We start from the raw sequence: 21,022 nt of genomic DNA on the forward strand, positions 1-21,022 counted from the left end.
CTTTCTGGATTTTTATTAAGTTAAGTTACAACTAAACTGCTTAAGAGACAAAGATTGTCCAATATGTTTGTCTAACCCTTGGACAAACACAAAGGTCACATGGTACCCTGCTGTCTGAACAATCCCTTTATTAGGTTGCTAGAAATAAACATGTATACGTAGCATCTCATAGTATCTTATATTATGCATGCGATTAACGTATTAGAGCAGTTGAAAAGTGGCTGATGAGTTTAAACTGTACATTAATAAATTGTCACACACCACCACCACCAATTTTTTTTCTCTGCAACCTATTCACTCCACAATTTTAGCATAAAATATGCATATAAGTTTAAAAAAAATGACTGCAATAATTTTTTTTATCAAGTTGCAGTAAGTCTAACATGTTCAATCTCACACATTTAATGTCAAAATATACTGAACTGGAAACATCAGGTAATTAATATTTTTGCTTAGCAAGACTGTTTGCTAGAGTTTTTTTTTAAGTTAAGGGAGCTGTGAAAATGATATTATATAGCAATTTGCTACTACATAAAATTCTATGAATATAAAAATATTTAAGCTAATATATAAAATATATTTTCCATGAAAATCCGAAAAAGAAACGCACAGTTGTGAAGCTCCTACTGTTGTTAATCGTGGACCGGATGAAGGGAAAGCAAGGTGATTAATCCTTTGAGAAAGTACCTCTGTTATATTATATAGCTATAGGTAGGGCACAGATAGTCACAGAACTTAAAAGACCAGTTCATTTTGGCCTTGGTCCTCGCTTAATCCACCTGTGAAAGGCACAAACGAGCCTCACACCGGACTCAGCTAGCTAGGTGGCGGTATAGCCGTTTGTCCGCTCCGTTGACTCCAGCAGCAGAAGAGGAGGGCACAACTCAGCTCCAGCACTTCCGTGTTTTGTAAAGTGATTGTAAACTTACAGAAAATTATAGACACTCACTTACAGCCGGTGTTCTGCATTGGTGACGAGGAACATCTTTGAGTCTGCTGTTAGCATCATTTATCGTTACAAGGTGAGTCCCGTACACAGGGAAATTCTTGTTGTTTTTATGATAAATAACAAGGGGCGGAACTGGTCCAGTGTCTGCGCTGCTTCAAAACATATCAAAACTACTGTTGCAGTGTCGGGTGTTGTTTTTACTAATGGCAGATAGTCTGTAATTATCGGTAACGGATGTGTGGGGAGTACTTCGGCTTGTTCTGATGAACAGTCAGAGATGGTTGTATGAGCAGTGCAGGCATGCCGGTGAACTTGTCCAGTCATGATGTCCAGAGACCAAAGTGATAAGTTTGTGTACAGGCCTTTCAGTTAGGACCATGGCACCAAAGAGACGAGCTGCTTCTGCTGCCAAGGCTGGTGGAAAGAAGGTCAAACAAGAGCCTGAAACACCAAAAGCCAAAGATGCCTTTACCTCTGCAAAGGAAGCCCTGCTGGCTGCAGGGCCACAAGTAAAAAGCAACAAGAAGGTAGATGAACACTGTTCATTGTCATCCTGTGGAGAGGTAGGACACGTGAAGTAGGGCTTGTTAGTGCAGGAGCAGAAAGCTGATTTTGATAAATGTTCTCTAATGTCTTCACCAGGTGTATGAGGATTACGACTGCATGCTCAATCAGACAAATATCGGACATAACAACAATAAGTTTTATGTCATCCAAGTTGTTAAAGCAAACAAGAAGTACTATTCATGGAACAGATGGGGCAGAGTGGTGAGTTTGTTCCACTGTTTTTTTAAATGCATTTTGTTCTGTTAATTCATGTACCCACCCACACTATGTGTATATATATTTATACATATATATTTATGTATATATGTGTATAGAGAGAGCGTGAGATAGATAGATAGATAGATAGATAGATAGATAGATTCTTTTTCTAAAGGGCTTAGGGGGGAAAAGCAGACATTATTGATTTTTAACCCCTTGTTGCTGTGTGTTGACATATTAGCATCACTGTTAGTGCTTCATTTCTAACCTGGTTTCAGGGGGAAGTCGGACAGAGTAAACTTAGTTCGCCCTTTGATAAGGCTGAAAATGCTGTCAAGGACTTTGAGAAGAAGTTTAAGGACAAGACAAAGAACAACTGGAGCGACCGAATGAATTTTGTCTCTCACCCTGGGAAGTACACCTTGATAGAGGTGGATGGAGAGCAAGATGCTGAAATCAAGGTAATTTAAATACCTGATGATTAGGTCAAGGAGCATTGAGTGTGGTTATGAAACCTCAAATTGTTAAAATCACAGTATGAAAAGCAAAGTCTCTAAAAAATAATAATAATAATAATACAAATTCTTCAACTGCGTCTCTAATATTTTAGACTTTTGACACTCTGTATGAGCTTTAGCAGAATCTCCCTGTGCCTTCTCTTGGACATTGCAGGTAGACTGTGTTGATGGCAAGCCAGCCCAGGTTGCAAAGAACGCCCTACCTTGTACCCTCGATGAAGCTACACAGAGCCTCATTAAGCTCATTTTCAGCAATGACATGTTCAAGGAGGCGATGGAATGTATGAACCTAGGTGGGTGTGTCTCACTTGTAAATGTTTTCACACGACAGATCCAGTCTGCAAACACTCTTTGTATTTAAAATACCAGTTGTGTAATGTACCTGTGAAGCTGAAATGGGTGCAGACTTTAAAAATACTCCTGTATATTAAGCCTAACTTGTATTTCTAAGAACTGTAGGAAACAATAAAGAATGCGATGTAAATGATTAAACATTGTTACAAACAAAGGGTAAAGTCTACATCTGCATATCTTCCCTCATCTCAGCATTTTGGACATATATGATTAATGTTCTGGGCTTTGCTAGCTGCAGTAGGCAGAAAGCTAGAAAAGGCAAAAATGAAGAGATAAAACAGTAAAAGCAATCCCAGGCTTAAAACTCGATAGGCTTCTCTCTGCACCTTTGTCCCCTTTGTGCATCCGTACATGTTTCATAGCTCTAAAAGTAAGTGAGTGCTGGCTTCACACATTATTATGCTTAACCCACTGCACCTCCATAACTTGTTTCCTGTGAAGACTTAATAGTAACTATCTGATTTGGTCTGAAAGGTTGCGTGGTTTACGAGAGTGTCCTGTTTTGACTATGCTTTTCTAAACCCTGAAATCAAAAGAAGTCAAAAGAAGGATCAATTGTGTAGCTTCCTCTATGAGCACACTAATCATCTGAAAACAACCTGACCTTACATTTTTGTTTCTAATTTGGAAACCTTTTAAATTGCACTAAAAACACTTTTTGACAAGTGTTTTTAGTGCAATCCTGGGCACAAAAATTATGAAAACATGCAATGATCTGCTTGAGAATTGTGTTTTTTGTATGTGGTTATTACGCAGACATCAAAAAGATGCCTTTGGGCAAGCTCAGCAAGGTCCAGATTGCAAAAGGCTTTGAGGTTTTGGAGGAGATTGAAGCTGCTATGAATCAAAAAAGTGGAAAAGGACGTCTAGAAGAGCTTTCCTCAAAATTCTACACCACAATCCCACATAACTTTGGCAGGAACAGACCGCCTACTATTAATGACAAAGAGATTGTGGAGAAGAAAAAAGAGATGCTCTTGGTAAGATTTTCTGGTTCATAAATTAGGAGAAGCTTTGTCTCGCTGTGCTGTGTTCTCATTCCTAAAGTCTGTTCCCTGTTGTGTGTTTTTTACAGGTGTTGGCTGACATTGAGCTTGCCCAGACTCTGAAGTCAGAGACTGAGAAGGCTCAAGAAGAGATGATACAGACGGTTCCTCACCCTATAGACCAAGACTACAATTCTCTCAAATGCAAGCTGACTCTGATGGAAAAGAACACAGAAATGTTCAAGGTACTGTCTCTTACGTGACTAAGTCTTATAAATACAAAGGTTTTGGACTGCTGCTTATCTCAGATCTGCTATTCATGTTGTTTTATACAATAGTAGCAGTTGTGTTATTTCCCTCTTTTTGTGTTTTCACATTTGAAGATCATAGAAAATTACCTGAAAGCGACTTCAGGTGACTATTACAAACCAAAAATTCTCAATGTTTGGGAAGTCGATCGAGAGACAGAGGTAGGCACTACAGCCAGTTTTATTAAGTCAAACACAGAAAACGGGCGTCCTCTGACCGAAAGCACATGTTCCGCATTGCAGGGGCAGCGCTTTAATGAGAACGATAATCTGGAGAATCGGCGTCTGCTGTGGCATGGTACAAACATAGCAGTGGTTGCAGCTATCCTGAAGAGTGGTCTGAGGATAATGCCCCATTCGGGAGGCCGTGTCGGTTGTGGTATCTATTTTGCCTCTGAAAACAGCAAGTCTGCATGTTACGGTAAGGCTAGAAGCAAGAAACAAGACAATTTTGGGTCTTTATTGGAGTCATAACGTTGTACTTTTCACTTTCTGTCCATTTTCAGTGCGCCCTTCCAAAAATACAGGAGTGATGTTTCTCAGCGAGGTCGCCCTTGGCAAAGAGCATACCATTACCAGAGACAATTGTTCCTTGAGGACGCCTCCGGCCGGGTATGATAGTGTGGTGGCACGAGGCATGGTCGAACCAGGTGCAGTACTTTTTACGTTTTGTACGGTAAAATAATACCTTTTTATAAAGAAATATACAATGTCACAAAGTAAACTATCAGCATATTGAGAGATCTGCGTGCCTTTTGTCCTTGAAATTGTTTGGCAGTTTGGATGAAGTTTAATTTCTACTGGTAACTCATGACAAATTCATTAAAAGAAACTTGCTATTCATGTTATCAGATTGTGTCAGTTTCCCCCAAATGAATAAAAATATAAACATTTGAAAATCAGAGTGGCAGTAGCTTTTCTGTGTGCAGCTTACATGATCTCTCTGTGCTCGCTGCCTTACCTCCGGCCCAAAGACATGCATGTTAGGTGAAATGGTGACCCTAAATAGGCTGCAGGTGTTCATGTAAGCACCTTGTGGCCCGTAGTGCACTTTGGATGATAAATTAGTCCGGAAAAGTGCAATATGAATGCCACCTCCTGTCAATTTTGTTATATCACTTTGTGATTCTTTGATTTCAGATCCGTCCAAGGATATCTTCATCACCCAGGAGGGTAAGAAGGTTGCTGTGCCTCAGGGTAAGCCAATAAAGCAACCCCAGTTTTCTGATAGTCACTTCAGCAACAGTGAATATCTCATCTACAAAGAGAGTCAGTGCCGCCTTCGCTACCTGCTGGAGCTAAATATGTATGGCTAATTCTAACCAAAGAAAAATGAAGGTCCTTTTGTTTGTTTCTTGGTGATGGACTTCCTACAGTCCTTCTGATAAGGCTATGGTCTAATGCAGTGAATGTGGATCTGTTCATTTTAGATGCACTTTTCTGTGCCTTACGCTTATGTTTGTGTAGTTTGCAAGTTTTTATACATACTTTAAAAAATGTAAAGCTAATATACAATGCATGGTGGTCTTTGCACATTTTTGTTTTTGAATTGAATTAGTGGTTTTCAAACTGGAGGGCTGGACTACGATGTGAAAAATGTAAAGTGAAAACTGATTTCAATTCATGTGATTTTGTTTTTTCTTTTTTAAGAAAAAACAGTAATGTTCAAGTTTTTAGTTGTTGAGAAGCAGTGGATGACTTCTTACAGCTAATGAGGTGGAGCCTGCCATTTTGAGAACCATTGAATTACATATTGAACCTCACCTTCTGTTTGGCGTCTCAGTTCTGTTTCTATAGGGTTTACATATTTGCATACGCATCATTTTGTCTAAGTGACAACGAAGGACACAGTTCTGTGCATCAGAAAGAAAGGGTCTTGAATGTGCACTTATATATGCATTTTGAGTAGTGATAAATTAAGTTAAACTGGTGTGGGAAAGAGGCATAAATGGTACCTATACAAAGACATATTTATGAAAATGTAAAATGCAAATTCTTAGGTAACATTGAAGAACTGTTACAAATGTAAGAAGGCTTCAAGGAGTTTTCTGCTTTGGAAGCCAGTCCCACTATGCCTTATTGGTTTATTCCAAATACAACCACATGGTGTCATTAATGAGAAACTCCATTTTAGATTAAAAAAATGTTTGTAGTAATGCACTATGACATTACGTGAATATAGAATATACTGAAGTGCCCCTGCAACATCTCTTATTATGAAGGCAATTAGTTAAAATGATGCCATAATGGTAATGCACTGACTGTGATTGTAAACAAGTAATCCATAAATAAAGAATAAATCATCTAAAATGTTTACTGGTTGTTTGGATATCTTCTCTTTCGAATTCATAATGTTTCTCATATAATGCTGTGTTTATGTGTTATGTAGAGTGCTTAACACATTTATTAGTCCACCACCCAATGTAATGATTAATCCACCAGCATGTGCAGACTCTTTAATCGGAGTAATATTTTTAATGCTAAAGTAAAGTTATTGTTATTATCTGTGAATTTATCCAAAAATGTATCATCTTACAGAAAAGTGGAAAATGTAGTATAGAATATTGGTGAAGATTAAGATGTTTTCTCTTGTGTGTATTTGTGGTTTCTTTTTTTAATAACAGGTGGTTTAATGATTTTTTTAAGCACTGTATTGCAAAGGGTTTAAAGGACTCATTTTGCAAGATACTAGCTCACATTGTGCTTGCTGCAAACACTGCTTATCATTTATTTATTAATGTTTAGGAAAGTTCGTATTATGTGAGTGGTGTTCTTTACAGGTATACTATAATCCAGCTCAATGAAACATATAATTTAAGATGTAGATGACCTAAGATCCAGTAAATTGAAAATATTTAAAGTCAAATAGATGTAAAAAGAAAACCGTTGCAGTGCCAACGTAAGCTACATTAAAAACAGAAATAAATCTTTGAACTGGTGGCTGTTAGGACCCAGGAGAGACTGGGCTCTGGAGGAAGACAGAGGAGTGTGTGTCCGCTTGAAAAAACAAAAAACACATCACTCACACAATCACACAATACAATGTGTGACAGTCACCGCCATACACAGCATCAAACAGCAATTGGGGTGTTACTAGAGGAAGGGAGAAGGAAGAGAAGAAGCATCATTTAAAAATGGAAAGCCGTCATGGAATTGGGAATATACCTGTCTAGCAGCTCTGAAACTCTCCTCTTAAACTTTTCATGTGGTATTAACAAGAACAACAAAAAAGCTGGGACTGCATAAACAATATGTGGGATTTAAGCTATAGTGGTGTCAGCACTGACACTTGGTTAACCTATTCAGATTTAACTATGGTGTAGAAACAGAGTGGTTCATGGGTAAGTTATTTCAGTTTGATCTCATTTTTCAGTGCTCTATTTGTTTCTTTATTAAGCAAACAAAAATACAAAAGGGAGTCAATAAATATATTTTCCCCACAATAATGTATGAAGGCACAGAAATTTTTGAAAGTGTACCATTGCAATCTATTTCAGTATCTAGTAGTGGTACTAGTGTGTTCCTACAGCAGGTCTAAAGTAATAACTTGTACTTGTCTACATTTTACCATAACAATGGGTTTATAATTTCAGTTACTTTTATTAGTGTGTCTACCAAAATCTACCAAAATTTGTTCAGTCACAGTTGTGATTATAATAACTTCTACATCACATCATCTCCTCGTAATTGATCCTGACATTGCAAATACAACAAAAGGAGTCAATAATTCCTTCCTGATGAAAACAAAATGCCGTGTGAACAAAGGTTTATCAGATTGCAGTTAGATCTAAATCAGTCTGTAAAACCACTTAGAGTACTGGCTGTTAATGGATTAGACTTTTTAAAGAGAAACAACTCTCCTCACAACTCTTTAATTTAACAGCAGTTTAGTAAGCTGACTGAACGTTGTATAACCATTGTTTTTACTCTAAACGTTTCAAAGTTTACCCATCAATATGTTTACACCAGCTGCTATTATTCTTATGACCTTTTAACAAGTCACAGTGAGGAATTAAATGACTGTGGTAATTTAATTGCAATATATTTCTCAATTAATTCATATTAAATAAAATTGCAAGACATTCTATGGACAGAGGCGATCACATACACAGAGATAAAAAGCATACCTTTTTAATAGATACATAAATACGCTTGTAAAGTCTGCTTTTAAACTACTTTAAAATGTTTATAGATGTTTTATGAGAGTTTTTCCATTTCCTTTCAACACAGATCCACATATCAAGAAATCTGAGATAAAAATGGAGGAAGCTGCGATTTAATAATGGCTGACAAGACCAGGTCCATGTTAGCCTCTGTGGCAAATCATTCTGTTCTGAATCTTACAACTGCCCTGTGGGAACCCAATCCTACCGTTCCTGCTGATGTGGGTGTTGTCACAAGCTCTCAGTCACAGATCAAAGATCTTTTCGGTTTGTTCTGCATGGTTACCCTCAACCTCATTGCTTTGTTGGCCAACACTGGTGTGATGGTGGCGATTGCTCGTGCGCCTCACCTTAAGAGGTTTGCCTTTGTGTGCCACCTGTGTGCAGTTGACTTGTTGTGTGCCATCCTCCTGATGCCTCTGGGGATCATATCCAGCTCGCCGTTCTTTGGAACTGTTGTGTTCACTGTTCTGGAGTGTCAGGTTTACATCTTTCTTAATGTTTTCCTCATTTGTCTGTCCATTCTCACCATCACAGCCATCAGTGTAGAACGTTACTTCTATATTGTACACCCAATGCGTTATGAAGTCAAGATGACCATCAATCTTGCTATTGGTGTCATGTTACTGATCTGGGTTAAGTCAGTCCTCTTGGCTATTGTCACACTGTTTGGATGGCCAGCTTACGGACCTCAGAGCTCGATTGCAGCGGCTCACTGCTCTCTTCACGCGAGCCACAGTCGCCTAAGAGGAGTATTTGCAGTGCTATTTAGTGTGGTTTGTTTCATGGCTCCAGCAGTGGTTATCTTTGCTGTTTACTGTGCTGTGTACAAGGTGGCTCGTTCTGCAGCCCTGCAGCAAGCCCCTGCAGTAACAACATGGGCAAATGCAAGCCCTGCCAAGGATCGCTCTGACTCCATCAACAGCCAGACTACCATGATCACTACCACCCGTACTCTGCCACAAAGACTTTCTCCAGAGAGGGCATTCAGTGGAGGCAAAGCTGCACTGACTTTGGTATTCATCGTAGGCCAGTTCCTGGTTTGTTGGTTGCCCTACTTCATCTTCCACCTGCAGATGTCTCTGACTGGTTCCATGCAGAGCCCTGGGGACTTGGAGGAAGCTGTCACCTGGCTGGCCTACTCCTCATTTGCTGTCAACCCATTCTTCTACGGCCTGTTGAACAGACAGATCAGAGAGGAGCTGGTAAAGTTTAGACGTTGCTGCCTTACACAGCCTTTGGAGTTTGGGGCATCAAGCCAAGAGGGTTCGTTTCAGGAAAACTTCCTGCAGTTCATTCAAAGAACCACTAGTACAACTGAAACTCGATCCAACTGTGCCAACTCCAGTCCCCAACCATCCACTACCCATACTGTGGATCAAGTAAATAAGATACCTGGACAAATACCAGAGGAGCATGCTTAAACAATGATGAGCAGAAGTTGTGTACTGCAGAGCTAATATGTAGTCACTGTAGCTGTTCTTTGTTTTTGCAAGACATTTGATCTTAATCAATATGTTTCTGTCCGTGCTGGGGAAAAGCAGGCCACTTTTGAAGGAATAAGTGATGGTGGACAAAATCCAGTGGCCTCTATAAACAGAAGGAACAGTTACAATAATGCTTTTAACATACATATGGACATTGACAGTATTGTTTTAAGATAGTATTGGAAAAAATCTGTTCAAGTACAAATATAATGTTTAGGATATTTTATCTTTTAATTATGATAAGTTTTCCTATTTAGGTCAAGGGACTGTGGTTGTACTGTAACCGGAAATATTGAAATGATGATCTATTCTCCAACGTAATTTAACCTTTCTCTGATTTCTCAGATTTTAACAGTGTTTGTGGTAATTTTCTATATGTTTATAAATGTAAATCTGGAATGAATGTAAATCTGGAATACTGCAATAATAAGGTCTTGAGAGTTGGTTCCCGGTTTCCTCTCAATAACAAGTATATTATATATCTCAATAATAATGTATATTTAAATGCTATTTTTGTGTTGATATTTTTAAAGTGCTACATGTTTCCAAGCTGTGGGCCTTTCTATTTAATATTCAGGAGCTTGTGGTTATCATATATGACCAAATAATCCCGTAGAAGTGCCAATGCTCTCTGTGTTCAGAGGTCAAATGAACCTGAGGGCTAATACCTTTGAGTTCTTCTGTGCAACAGATATGCTGATGGATCATGGGCATCAGCTGGCTCTGTCGTCGTGGAAATTGAGTGACTGGAGGTGACTCGCACAGCACCAGCGACCTTTCAGCTGGATGTATACTTAAGAATCAGATCCTGATTGGAGTTTGCTAATTCACATTTAAAAGGTCTGGAAGTTCAGATACGGATCATTAACATGCAAAGAAAGACTGAAGGTAGGTCACAGAAGTCCCTGCAAATAAGGGCTACTATAATAGTGACATAGGTATGGTGAGGAAACGATAGTGAATTTACAATGGAAATCATTACTGGGCAATGATTATGCTCTGAGAGTGGTGACAAAGTGCTATTTTATGACCCCTGCTGTTTGTGTTAGTCTTTCACAAACAGGGAAAAAGACAGAATAGTGTGGTTACAGCAAATAACGGCTAACACCATTTCACTTGCTGTACTATACACGATGCACCACTCTTACCTTACTGTAGCTGTATATTTAATCCCTGGGTAAATGCCGTGGTAGCTTTTTTTATTTTATTTTTAATGATGCAGAAGCACACAAGGGAGCATAAAGGACTCTATTATTCAAATGTACAGTTTTGAGATTATAATAATAATACGCACAATTTAGGACTCACACACATCAATCAAGAGATTAATAGTAGGACACACAGTAAAACATTGATGCAAAAATAAATTGTGTAAATGCTGATGTCTTTGGGGATAATGTAAACCACCGATTACTGTACATTTTTACTGTGACCTCAGTATTTTCTCATGATAAGCACAAAATCTTTACGCTCGAATCATTAATTAATAAGTTGTTGTTATTCTGCTTTTTTTTTTCCAGTTAGGCTGTTTTCAGCCTTTGTTGTTGTAATGTTTCCAGTGTTTGTGTGTGTTTGCCTTGAGGACAGCTGGTAAAATTTTGATTACACCAGTTTTTCATAATCAAAGCATTGGATTTTTTTTTCATAAATAAAGAAAAAAGAATAGAAGGTGCATTTATAGTTTACATAGCTTAATAAACTCTTTTGAGAATACAGTAGCACCAATTTAAAAAGGCAAAGCTTCATCACATCACAGCACTGTGTTATAAATTTTACAGTAACAAATTTTACTTGTAAATTACAGTAAACATACCATAAATTAACGAGAATGCTGCTGGAAGTAAACGTGGATGTACACTCTGAAGATCTTAATACTAGCAATCCTATAATACAGTCTTATACTTTAATGGGGAATTTTCTTACCGTGCACAGTCTGGATCACCATCATATCATTTCTCACGACCACACACACACATACACACACAGCTGGTGTGGAAACAGCTTTGAAATGTACGAGTATTTCTTTTACAGTAACAGGAAAAAAGGTCAGACAGAAGTCTGACCTCTCTCTTCAAATCTGACAGAGCTGTGGGGAGTATAAAACAGCAGCGGGTTATTGGTGTTGGGTGCTTTTGTGCCTGTTTGCTGATGTTCATATTATGTGTGGATCTACCACCCTTTGAATCTGAAAATGTAATTCTAGAGGTTCAAGACCTGTCAATAGTTTATATCTGCGCAGATAGAGGAAATTGAAGGATGGGGTGGGGGAAGAAAAGCTCGTTTTAAGATATTTGTTGAGTGTTATCTCATCCGGCTGAATAGTGGCAAAGGAAAGAACACTCACTTTGACACACACATTTCAAAGGCCTGATCTGGAACAAACTGATCACAGACAACACAGACGTATGCACTCTTTGATGTTTTTATTTTGCAGCTGGCGTGAAAATAAAAAATCCAGTCATGAAGATTTGAGGTATTTCAAATCACAGTGTGCCTGCCTCCTTAACAGATCTTCAGGCAATTCATCTGGGCCTGTGAGCTACAGACAGAGGACATAGTGAAATACAGCTATGATGAATGCTGTGAAGAATTCTAGCTCAACACAAATCATGACCTAGACTGTTGTTTTCAGGTTTTATTTTGTACAGTTTTAATACATTTTCAGAAAATAATAATAGAAACACACAATACTATAAGTCATACCACTATGGCCTGGGCTTTGCTATTAGTTTTATTTAATATTATGTTTTCATTTATTGTTTTCCATATGCACACAGAACCTAATCTGGGTAAAGTACACTTGATATTTTAATTCTGGTTGGGTGTTTTAGCAGTATACCCAACCAAGTACTTGTGCAGTGCTTATGCTATCTTTTCAAACTGTAAGTATACACTGCTTTACTGTGATTTTCCTCTTAATTTTTACTGATGATATGACTTTGATTAAAATGATAATTTTATAAGCTAGATTAAACTATGTAAGCAACTTTTAATAATAAGTGAATCTACTGACTGTGAACACAATCATATAACACAGTCTTCCAGGGGCTTTTCATCACAGTGGTTGCCAAACACTATTAATCATCAGCTAATCAGATCCTGCCAACACTACCACAGTACTGCATCCCAAGCATGTGGGGAAAAAGAGCAATTTAAGCATGTGTGAGTGGAATAGCTGCTTTATGTAACAGGGATGTATTAAAAAAAATGCAATGAAGAACCATGACCAACAGAGTGTGCTACATACCAGTCAATCCTCCTCACATCCTTTTATTTTGACATCTCTAACAAGACCAAGACTTGAAATAATTTTCAACACATAACCGGATAGACGGCTGTCTTCTTTTTCACAGAATATTAAGTCTTACAGATGCGACAGAGCTGTCTATGATCAAATCTGACACTCTTTACAGCACAGTTGTGCCCAGAATATTGAATTGAAAGATCCATTTGATTAATTCAGAGGGCAGTACCAAAGAACATGTTAAAAACATGCCTACGCCACACACTTAAGTGAAAGAAACCTTCAGCAATACATTTTTAAAGGTCAGGGGAGAAAAGTCACAATAAAATATAGAAATACACTTAATATGATATGAAATCAATACATAAAGCTCACACTGTAATTTGATGCTTTGAAATGAATGAGGATTCATTTTGTGAGGACAATTTAAAGACTCTAAGGTTTGAGGTTTTTTTTTCTTGATACAAGGAGCCATGCTGAAGTTAAAAAAAAGTGACTACACAGGCACGGTTTTACAATAGACAAACGAATACAAAAAAAATCAATGGGACAGCTTACTTTATGCTGTGAGGGATAGGGACTGCTAGCAAGGAGCTGGTGATTTGGTGAGGAGTCTATATTTAATTGACCAACACTGCCAAACACTGTCGCTGTGATGAAGTAACTCTGTAATGTGAGTGCCAGAGTACTCCCCCTGATCATCACCCTGGCAATATTTAAGCAGGAAGTCAGGACTGATTTGATTCCACAAGTGATGGATATTTCTCATGCAGGCACAAATGAGACTTTTAATGTAGTGTGTCACAAAATGTCAAAGCACGGCTGTAAAAGCCAATAAAGGCATTCCTCAACAGCAGTCAGTTCAGTCAGCAGAATACTATGTTCCACCTGGGTGCTAGCAACAAGCCAGCCGTCCTCCTGCTCATCCTCCCTGTTTTCGATGATACCATTCAGACACACAGCGCAGCTTATTGAACATGGAGGACGAAAGATTGAAAGACAAGAGACCATTGGGGGAACTGCTGGAAGTAAAGGTGGATGTTCACTCTGAAGCTCTGGACTTCATCCACAGTGACACGAGGCCTGTGATTTATGACAGGGATCCCAAAAAAGTCAACAGCAGTCTTAAGGTAACCAATGTGCAACCAGCAGAAACATGAGCAGAGAATACACAGTACAGGACACGAGACAGGGAGCACTAAATCTTAGTAACTAAATCTGTGTTTCAGATTTAGTTATTAAGCTGTTGTTGTACACATGACTCATCCAATTAAAAAGTTTGTAAGAGTAAATTGTTATCCAGTTTGGATAAATTCAGTCCTTGTTGAAAACTTTCCTTATGCTTAATTTCCACTCAATGAAAGAGGAATTACCAGTTTAATAATAATAATGTGTTTCCCAATACTGACCTCAAGTGGACATATGCACACACTCTAATAGTGCTATTAGTGACATGTAAATGATTTTTTATTGTTAGTCATTAATAAAAATTGTGGAGTGAGTGTATTGAAATTTTACTGGAATCTGAGGGAGAGCATGGCAGAAATAGTTTTGGACCACTGTTATAAAGTATTGTTTTGTTTCTCTGATACAGTAACACATTCATTTACCTCATCTCTCATGATCATTTTCTGATATTTGTAACATGCAAACGGCATTCATGCCAGCATAGGAATCACTTACAGTCTCCCTGTTTGTGTCTGGAGGTCATGTTTGAGGATGTGATTGCAGAACCCCCCTCTGTGCGGAGCTTTGATAAAGTGTGGCTATGGAGTCACGCCCTGTTTGAGGTATCCAGACTATGGTGCTACCGATTCATCTCTCTCCTGCTGGCTGTGCCAGTCTCACTGGCAGCAGGGCTCCTCTTTGCTGTGCTCAGCTGCCTGCATATCTGGTAGGACGCTTACACTGTGACAAGCAGACTTACAGACAAGACTGAATAGCTGCACTAGTTTTCTGCTAAGTAAGAATCTTTAGGCAGAAATGGTTGTCACGTTTTCTCTGATACATTCAGGGGACTCTATCCAGGAGTCCAAAATGATTTTTACTTCCTTTTTATTAAATGAGCTCATATTTTGTCCTCTTCTTTGTGTCCTTCAGGTTGATCGTGCCATGTGTGCAGCTCCTTCTCATCAATATGCGCTGGGTTCAGACTGTGTGGGCCAGCATACTGAACATTTTTATCAGTCCATTCTTTACCAGTATTGGAAAGTGCTGTGGTCAAGTCACCATCCTTCTGGCAAAAGATGAAAACTGATGGAAGCACACTGTGTGGAAACGATTGGTTAAAACAGCAATTATGGCACATGAACAGCGGCGACAGACTGCATACTAATTCTGCTGGGAGGGAAATGATCATCTGTATTTTAACCATCTGTGATTATTCTGTTTTTATTCACCTATCGTGTAATTTGTCATGCTGAAATATATAATTAGTCTTCTGTTTTCTAAATATTATAGTGCATTATGCATAAAACCTTTTGGCTGTCTAGATAAGGGCAACACAAAAAGCATACACTGAGGGGAATTAATAAATAATAATTCAATAATAAATTATATTTAAACCTCCTTAATACACATGTAAAAGAATAATCCACTGAAAGCAAAGTGAATGACAAATATTGCAATTAATTTCCAATTTAATCCACCCATAAAATTTGAACTGATTATAAAAACAGATTAGGAGGTTAAGAGCTCTAGCAGAGCACTGGACAGTCCTCTGGATGGACTGATGTGTATGTGAGGTTAATGAAGACAATATGAATGCAATATGTAAAAAAAAAAAAGTTTCAACACCTGCTAACAACTTTTGGTTTAAGGTTTTGAATCCAGCTATATGCAGTAGTTTCTACTAAACAAGATGATAGCTGAAGGTGGAGACCAACAACTAATTTCACTCTGATTTATTTTTCTATGGAAAAAGGTTCCTCTGAATCTTCTTTTAGCTTGATTGGAAGTAACACGTTTATAACAGAAAGCCTCCTGTGTTAAATGTAGTGTAAATCGAAAGGAGTGGAAGTTTAAGAGCCAGAAGGTGTGCAACCTTGGAACCTGTCTGCCATTATCTGTGGATGATAGTCAAATACAGACCATCATCTGCATATTCAAATAGAGACCTCTGATTGCCTAGGCACCCAATCACATCTGCATATTCCAATTTAGATACACCAATTAACCTGACAAGCAAATTTTTGGACTGTAGAAGAAAGCCCAATTACCCATGCAGACATGCAGAACATGCAAAACTAACTATTGAACCAGCGTGCTTCCCCTTGTGTTTGAGAAATTAAAACAAATCTGTAAATGTTGTGATTCACCTCATTTGTACAGCTTGTAGGATCAAACCTAATATTTGATTAAACAAGTGTAAGAATTTATTGTTATTGGAAATTCATTTCATTATAAATCATATTTTGTATTTGTCTCAAGTTACACACCCAGCAGTGCTCATTGCAAAGGGAGCACCACCTGTGTGCGTAATATAACCTGAGCTAGTGATACCTACTCTACCCACTACATTCTATATGAGTCTAAATATAGGCATGAGACCCGCTTGTGTCTGTGTACATTAAGTGGAAGACAAGAGCCAGTGCAGTCTCAGCTAACTGTGCCGACACCCATGGAGGCAGAGGTATGCCCACCGTGACTCTCTGCAGAGCTATTTCTGTCCGTCTGCCTCAGTGCCAAGAATACACCCCTAATTGGCTTGGCACCCAATCACATGCACTCTGATCTCATTCCACCTCTCCCTCTTCATCTCCGTCTCTACCAACAGGAAACTGGGACAAGGAATGCCAGTCCTTCATCCACAGTCGAGCTTCCTGTACTTCTCTTACACGCAACTGTTTGAAATACATAGCAACACAGAGCTGCCGGTGCTGCTGGTGGTGCTAAGAGCCTTTGAAACAATTTTCATCACAGCAATCTCTGCGCTGCCTCCTATTCCCCACCTCCTTTTTTTGTTGCAGCAATAGTGTATGAGTTTGTTTAGGGAATATACTGATATAGAAAGCTATGACTGATAGCAACAACTGCAGAGCTTAGGAAAGACTGAAGCCTGTTTTATTTTGGGGACTATTGAATTTTATGTATTCGCTGTGACTAAATCAGAAGTTTACGAGAAGGCTAAGGACATGCATTTGTGTGGGCTCGTCATGCTCTGTACCACAGCGTATGGAAAGTAATGACTGAGTCACATTGTTGTTATGATTACCATTATGAAAGTAAACATATTGATTAGAATATAAAAGCTAAATTGTTTTTGTTATCTATTTTCTGCCTTAGCTTCCAATGATGGAGCAGTATTTTCCTTAGTATTTGAGCACTCTGTTGTGTGTCAAAACCTTCCCGACAAGCCCTCTAAAAGAATATACAGTGCCTCAAATAATTTATAATACAAATTCTAAGCTGAGAAAAATAGGACATGGAGGATGAGTCTGAGTGTTAAGGTGAACATTAATTAATTACATTACCATTACATTAATGGAACAGAGTGCTGTTATCATTGATTGTTGACGTGCAAACATGTTAAAGTCAATCCTCTAAACTTAACTCCAGTCTTAAGACTGTGTGTAGTAACTAAAGCCACAGGATGAGACTTTCTGCCTCACTTTCGAGTGGAAGTTGGGGCCTCTGTGCAAACCCGGCCCAGTCAGCCCAACAACCCTGTGTGAAATGTGACACAACCCTGGGTTCTCCTTTAAGACATTCCTTTTATGTCTGTGTGCATTACATTGTGTGCAAGTGTGTGAGTGTAAACCTTCTCTGTGCGTGCGGGGTGGGGGGGTCAGGCCTCCATTTTTACCAGGGCGTCTGCAGCAGCTGTCCCCTGGCATGTCAGCGGGAGCGGCACAGTAGTGATACCAGGTCAGAAGCGAACTGAGGCTGCTGCGCGCAGGTTGATTAAAGGTTTATCTTCACTTTCTTCATCCAGGACCTGCAGCCCGACCATGGCGGATCAGTACCAGTACAACACTAATGAGGAGAAGTTTGTGAAGGACAGCCACACCAAAGAGATAGATCTAATTAACAGAGATCCCAAGCAGATCAACGAGGACGTGGTGAAGGTTTGTGCAGCATGGACACGACACCCTGCCATTAACAGCTTTAAGAATCTGTCACCTGCTTTTGCATGTATGGAAATGTGGATTTTTTTTAAGTGGTTGCTGGAAAAAAAAGAAGTGATAACATATGAGTGTAACGGCAAAAAAAAAAAAAATAGACCAAGAGCTATTCCTGTTGCTTGTGCAGAACGCAAAGTTTATTTTAGGAAAGGGGCAGGACAGCCTGAAACTGATACACTGTGCCACGATGTGTTATTTAAGTTACTGTTTATACTGTGATTGTTGCCATGTGTTCACCACAAAATCCTTTATGTAAGGACAGAACCCACCATACTTTAGATTATATATTGTTTGACTTAAGGTAAACATTTAAACAATGAGGATTGTGATTGTGTGTAGTGTGTAAGCTCATGACTGATTTACAGGCTTGCTTTTGTCAGTTTTCAGAAAATTATACAACAGTAACTCATAATAACTGAAATATTTATCAAACTGTAAGGGCTATCTCTGATCCATTTACTCCTGCATAGATAGTACTTTTATTGATGAATTAGCACTTATAATGTAATCCAATTCTTTGCTAACACTTCATATTCTTTGCTTTTTCATTAAACCAAAATGATTTATGATCCATGAAAACGCTATCCTTCAATTAGTCACAGAATCCTTCAGAGGATTTGACAGCTTATGTATGAACCACGTGCGTGTTAGGTTTTTCTAAAATTACACTGCTTTTTGCTTTACATATGCCTCTAATAGTACTCTAATGCCTGAAATGGCCCAGACCATGCAGAAAAATATAGAACAGCAGTGCATTCATTCATTCATTTGTTCATTCAAAGTATAATCTCACCCCGCTATCTCTGCGGGAAACAGCCTTTTTACTCCCAAATTGATCATAACCAATGTTCTGGAAGCAAAGAAAATGCTTTAGATGTGGACATGATCACTTTCTAGCTTGAATAACATTTCATCACTGAGCCTGAGCTGAAAAAGCAGCCTACCAAGACTGCACTTTAGAAAACTAAAAACCAAATCAGACCAATGTAAAATAGCTCTCATGAATTTTACACGAGTTTATCTTCGGTTTGTGCTGCAATAAAGCTTTTAGAATTATTACGATGCTGCATTAAACACACTCCTCAGTTTTTCTCTGTTTGAAAGGCACAAAGTGCTACAAACAGTTATTTTCTCTGCATGCGCCAACACTGCAGCTTTCTGAGGCATATGATTACTAATTATTAAGCATGTCATTGCCATGTGCGTGACGCTTGCTCTGAAGGCGTTGTTCTCTTGTGTATCGGTATTAATGAATGGCTTTTTAAAATGTCTTATTAGGTGGAGTTTGAGGATGTCATTGCAGAGCCTGATGGTACACACAGCCTGGATGGGGTGTGGAAGCTCAGCTACACCACTTTCACTGTTTCCAAATACTGGTGCTACCGCGTTTTGTCTGCTGTCTTTGGTATCCCCGTGGCCCTGCTCTGGGGCTTCCTGTTTGCCTGCATCTCCTTCTGCCACATCTGGGCTGTGGTGCCCTGCATCAAGAGCTGCCTGATTGAGTCGCAGTGCGTGAGCCGCATCTACTCCCTTTGCATCCAGACCTTCTGCGATCCCTTCTTTGAAGCCTTGGGCAAGATCTTCAGCAGTGTTCGCGTGGCACTGCGCAAAGAAGTCTAAGAACTCCTGCAGTAGTGTTTGTAGCGTGATCGGATGAAGCGTAGTATCTTTTTATACACCAGAAGACCAGACTTGGCATCTTGCTTGCTGCCTAATACTCTTCCTCCACCTTGACATGACATGTTGTTCCCCACCCTCCCAGTGTCTGACTCATCGATCTGAATCCTGACATGCCCACTGTGGGTTGTGCCAGCAGAAGTTCTGTGACAGCTGAAGCAGGCAGTGTGGTTCTCCGACAGCTCTGGCACTTCTGGAGAAAGGCCCTATCTAGATTCGATCGCCCTCATGTATTATTTGTTACACAAAATGCTCGGACAATGTCTACTGGTTCACTGCACATGAAACGAACTTCACGACACTGCTGTAACCTGAGGATGCTGCTGCTTTATTGAATCGCATTTGGCCATCTTAAAATTGATGCTGTATGATCCTGCATCTGGAATTGTTTCACTTGAATTAAATGAATGTATCTTATTGTTAATACTTTAACGTGAGTGAAATAATTTATCTTTGTCTGATCCGGTTTCTTTGTGTATTCTGATGTAATTTCCCCCTAATTTCTGATTAGTGTACAAAACATAGTAGTCGTTTTGAAGACTTACAAATGCATACATGTGTCGAACAGACACTTCCTCTATTCAAAGTGTGATGAAGTGAATAATAAAAATGCTTATTTGCGTATTTTAGTCAATTCTAAACATATATGTTGGAGTGAAGTAAAATTTCTTTGTGAGATCTGTGTTAATTTTTCACAGTGTTTTTCTTTTCTGGTTTTTTCTTTTCTTTTTTTTTAGACCTGCAGTCTGAGAAGCAAAAACATTACAAAAATACCTTAAACTGGACAGAAAATCGTTTTGCTGACTATGTTGCACCAGAGTTTGAGTGTATTGTGTGCATTTTTCAAAACCTTCTGAGAGGCGTCAGAAAATATCTGAGCCTAACATCTGTTTCACTGATACTGTCCTTCTGGAAGAGGTGACCTGTGACCTGTGACCCACCAGAGGTTGCTGTTGTGTATCTTTCATGTGCTTTTCTTTTGTGTCTGAGATCCACGATCAATAATTCATTGTCACCACACTCATTTCTTCTTAGCTATAAACCACTTTTGTATAGTCCACATACTATAATACTGAGAAATAGCAGACTCTTCAAGACATTATCACACTGTTTAATGCCTTATGTAGTTATGCAACCACATTTTATTAAAACAAAAAGGCTTTAATCATTTTCATTTTACTAGAATGATGCTCTTAATTTGTAAGACTTAATTAGGTTAAGCTCTCATCACACATTTTAATAACCAAGACACACATTTTAAACTCACAGACTTTAGTAAACATATGTTTACTGCAAGATTAAACCTTTTCACAGATTTTTACAATTCTCACACTGAATTGTCAGGTTGAATCCACTGGAAAGCAGATTAAAAGGAAATGCAGGGCTTTATTTTCAAAAACAAATTTTCAGTTTCATGAGCACAAAATTAATGCTGCTGAATCACTGGA

The 21,022-nt window shown here is 38.7% G+C and overlaps 4 protein-coding genes across 5 annotated transcripts; all 4 read left to right on the top strand.

Moving 5' to 3' along the window:
- Positions 1-866: 866 nt before the first annotated feature.
- parp3 (poly (ADP-ribose) polymerase family, member 3) lies at positions 867-6,196 on the top strand. 2 transcript variants are annotated; one of them, XM_085406554.1, is made up of 11 exons: positions 867-1,022; positions 1,310-1,512; positions 1,592-1,717; positions 1,993-2,175; positions 2,387-2,525; positions 3,343-3,566; positions 3,662-3,817; positions 3,956-4,042; positions 4,124-4,301; positions 4,387-4,530; positions 5,021-6,196. In XM_085406554.1, exons 2-11 carry the CDS (start codon positions 1,327-1,329, stop codon positions 5,194-5,196), a joined length of 1,599 nt encoding a protein of 532 aa, XP_085262680.1. In that variant the 5' UTR covers positions 867-1,022; positions 1,310-1,326; the 3' UTR covers positions 5,197-6,196. The 2 variants fall into 2 exon arrangements, with proteins under 2 accessions (XP_085262680.1, XP_085262682.1); XM_085406556.1 differs by having other exon boundaries at positions 1,310-1,476.
- A 748-nt stretch (positions 6,197-6,944) lies between these two features.
- On the top strand, positions 6,945-9,948 carry gpr61l (G protein-coupled receptor 61-like). The gene is made up of 2 exons (XM_085407933.1): positions 6,945-7,221; positions 8,111-9,948. The coding sequence occupies exon 2, from the start codon at positions 8,163-8,165 to the stop codon at positions 9,465-9,467; it is 1,305 nt and encodes a 434-aa protein (XP_085264059.1). The 5' UTR covers positions 6,945-7,221; positions 8,111-8,162; the 3' UTR covers positions 9,468-9,948.
- A 3,706-nt stretch (positions 9,949-13,654) lies between these two features.
- Positions 13,655-16,107, top strand: LOC146669906 (caveolin-2-like). The gene is made up of 3 exons (XM_085407934.1): positions 13,655-13,904; positions 14,481-14,668; positions 14,875-16,107. The coding sequence occupies exons 1-3, from the start codon at positions 13,752-13,754 to the stop codon at positions 15,029-15,031; spliced, it is 498 nt and encodes a 165-aa protein (XP_085264060.1). The 5' UTR covers positions 13,655-13,751; the 3' UTR covers positions 15,032-16,107.
- A 1,434-nt stretch (positions 16,108-17,541) lies between these two features.
- On the top strand, positions 17,542-20,196 carry cav3 (caveolin 3). Its single transcript, XM_085406557.1, has 2 exons — positions 17,542-17,840; positions 19,176-20,196. The coding sequence occupies exons 1-2, from the start codon at positions 17,724-17,726 to the stop codon at positions 19,515-19,517; spliced, it is 459 nt and encodes a 152-aa protein (XP_085262683.1). The 5' UTR covers positions 17,542-17,723; the 3' UTR covers positions 19,518-20,196.
- The last annotated feature ends 826 nt before the right edge of the window (positions 20,197-21,022 follow it).

This window comes from Rhamphochromis longiceps, linkage group LG5 (genome assembly GCF_057381845.1).
Source record: "Rhamphochromis longiceps isolate RC_006_pf linkage group LG5, R_longiceps_female_GT1.1, whole genome shotgun sequence".
Lineage (NCBI taxonomy): Eukaryota > Metazoa > Chordata > Actinopteri > Cichliformes > Cichlidae > Rhamphochromis > Rhamphochromis longiceps.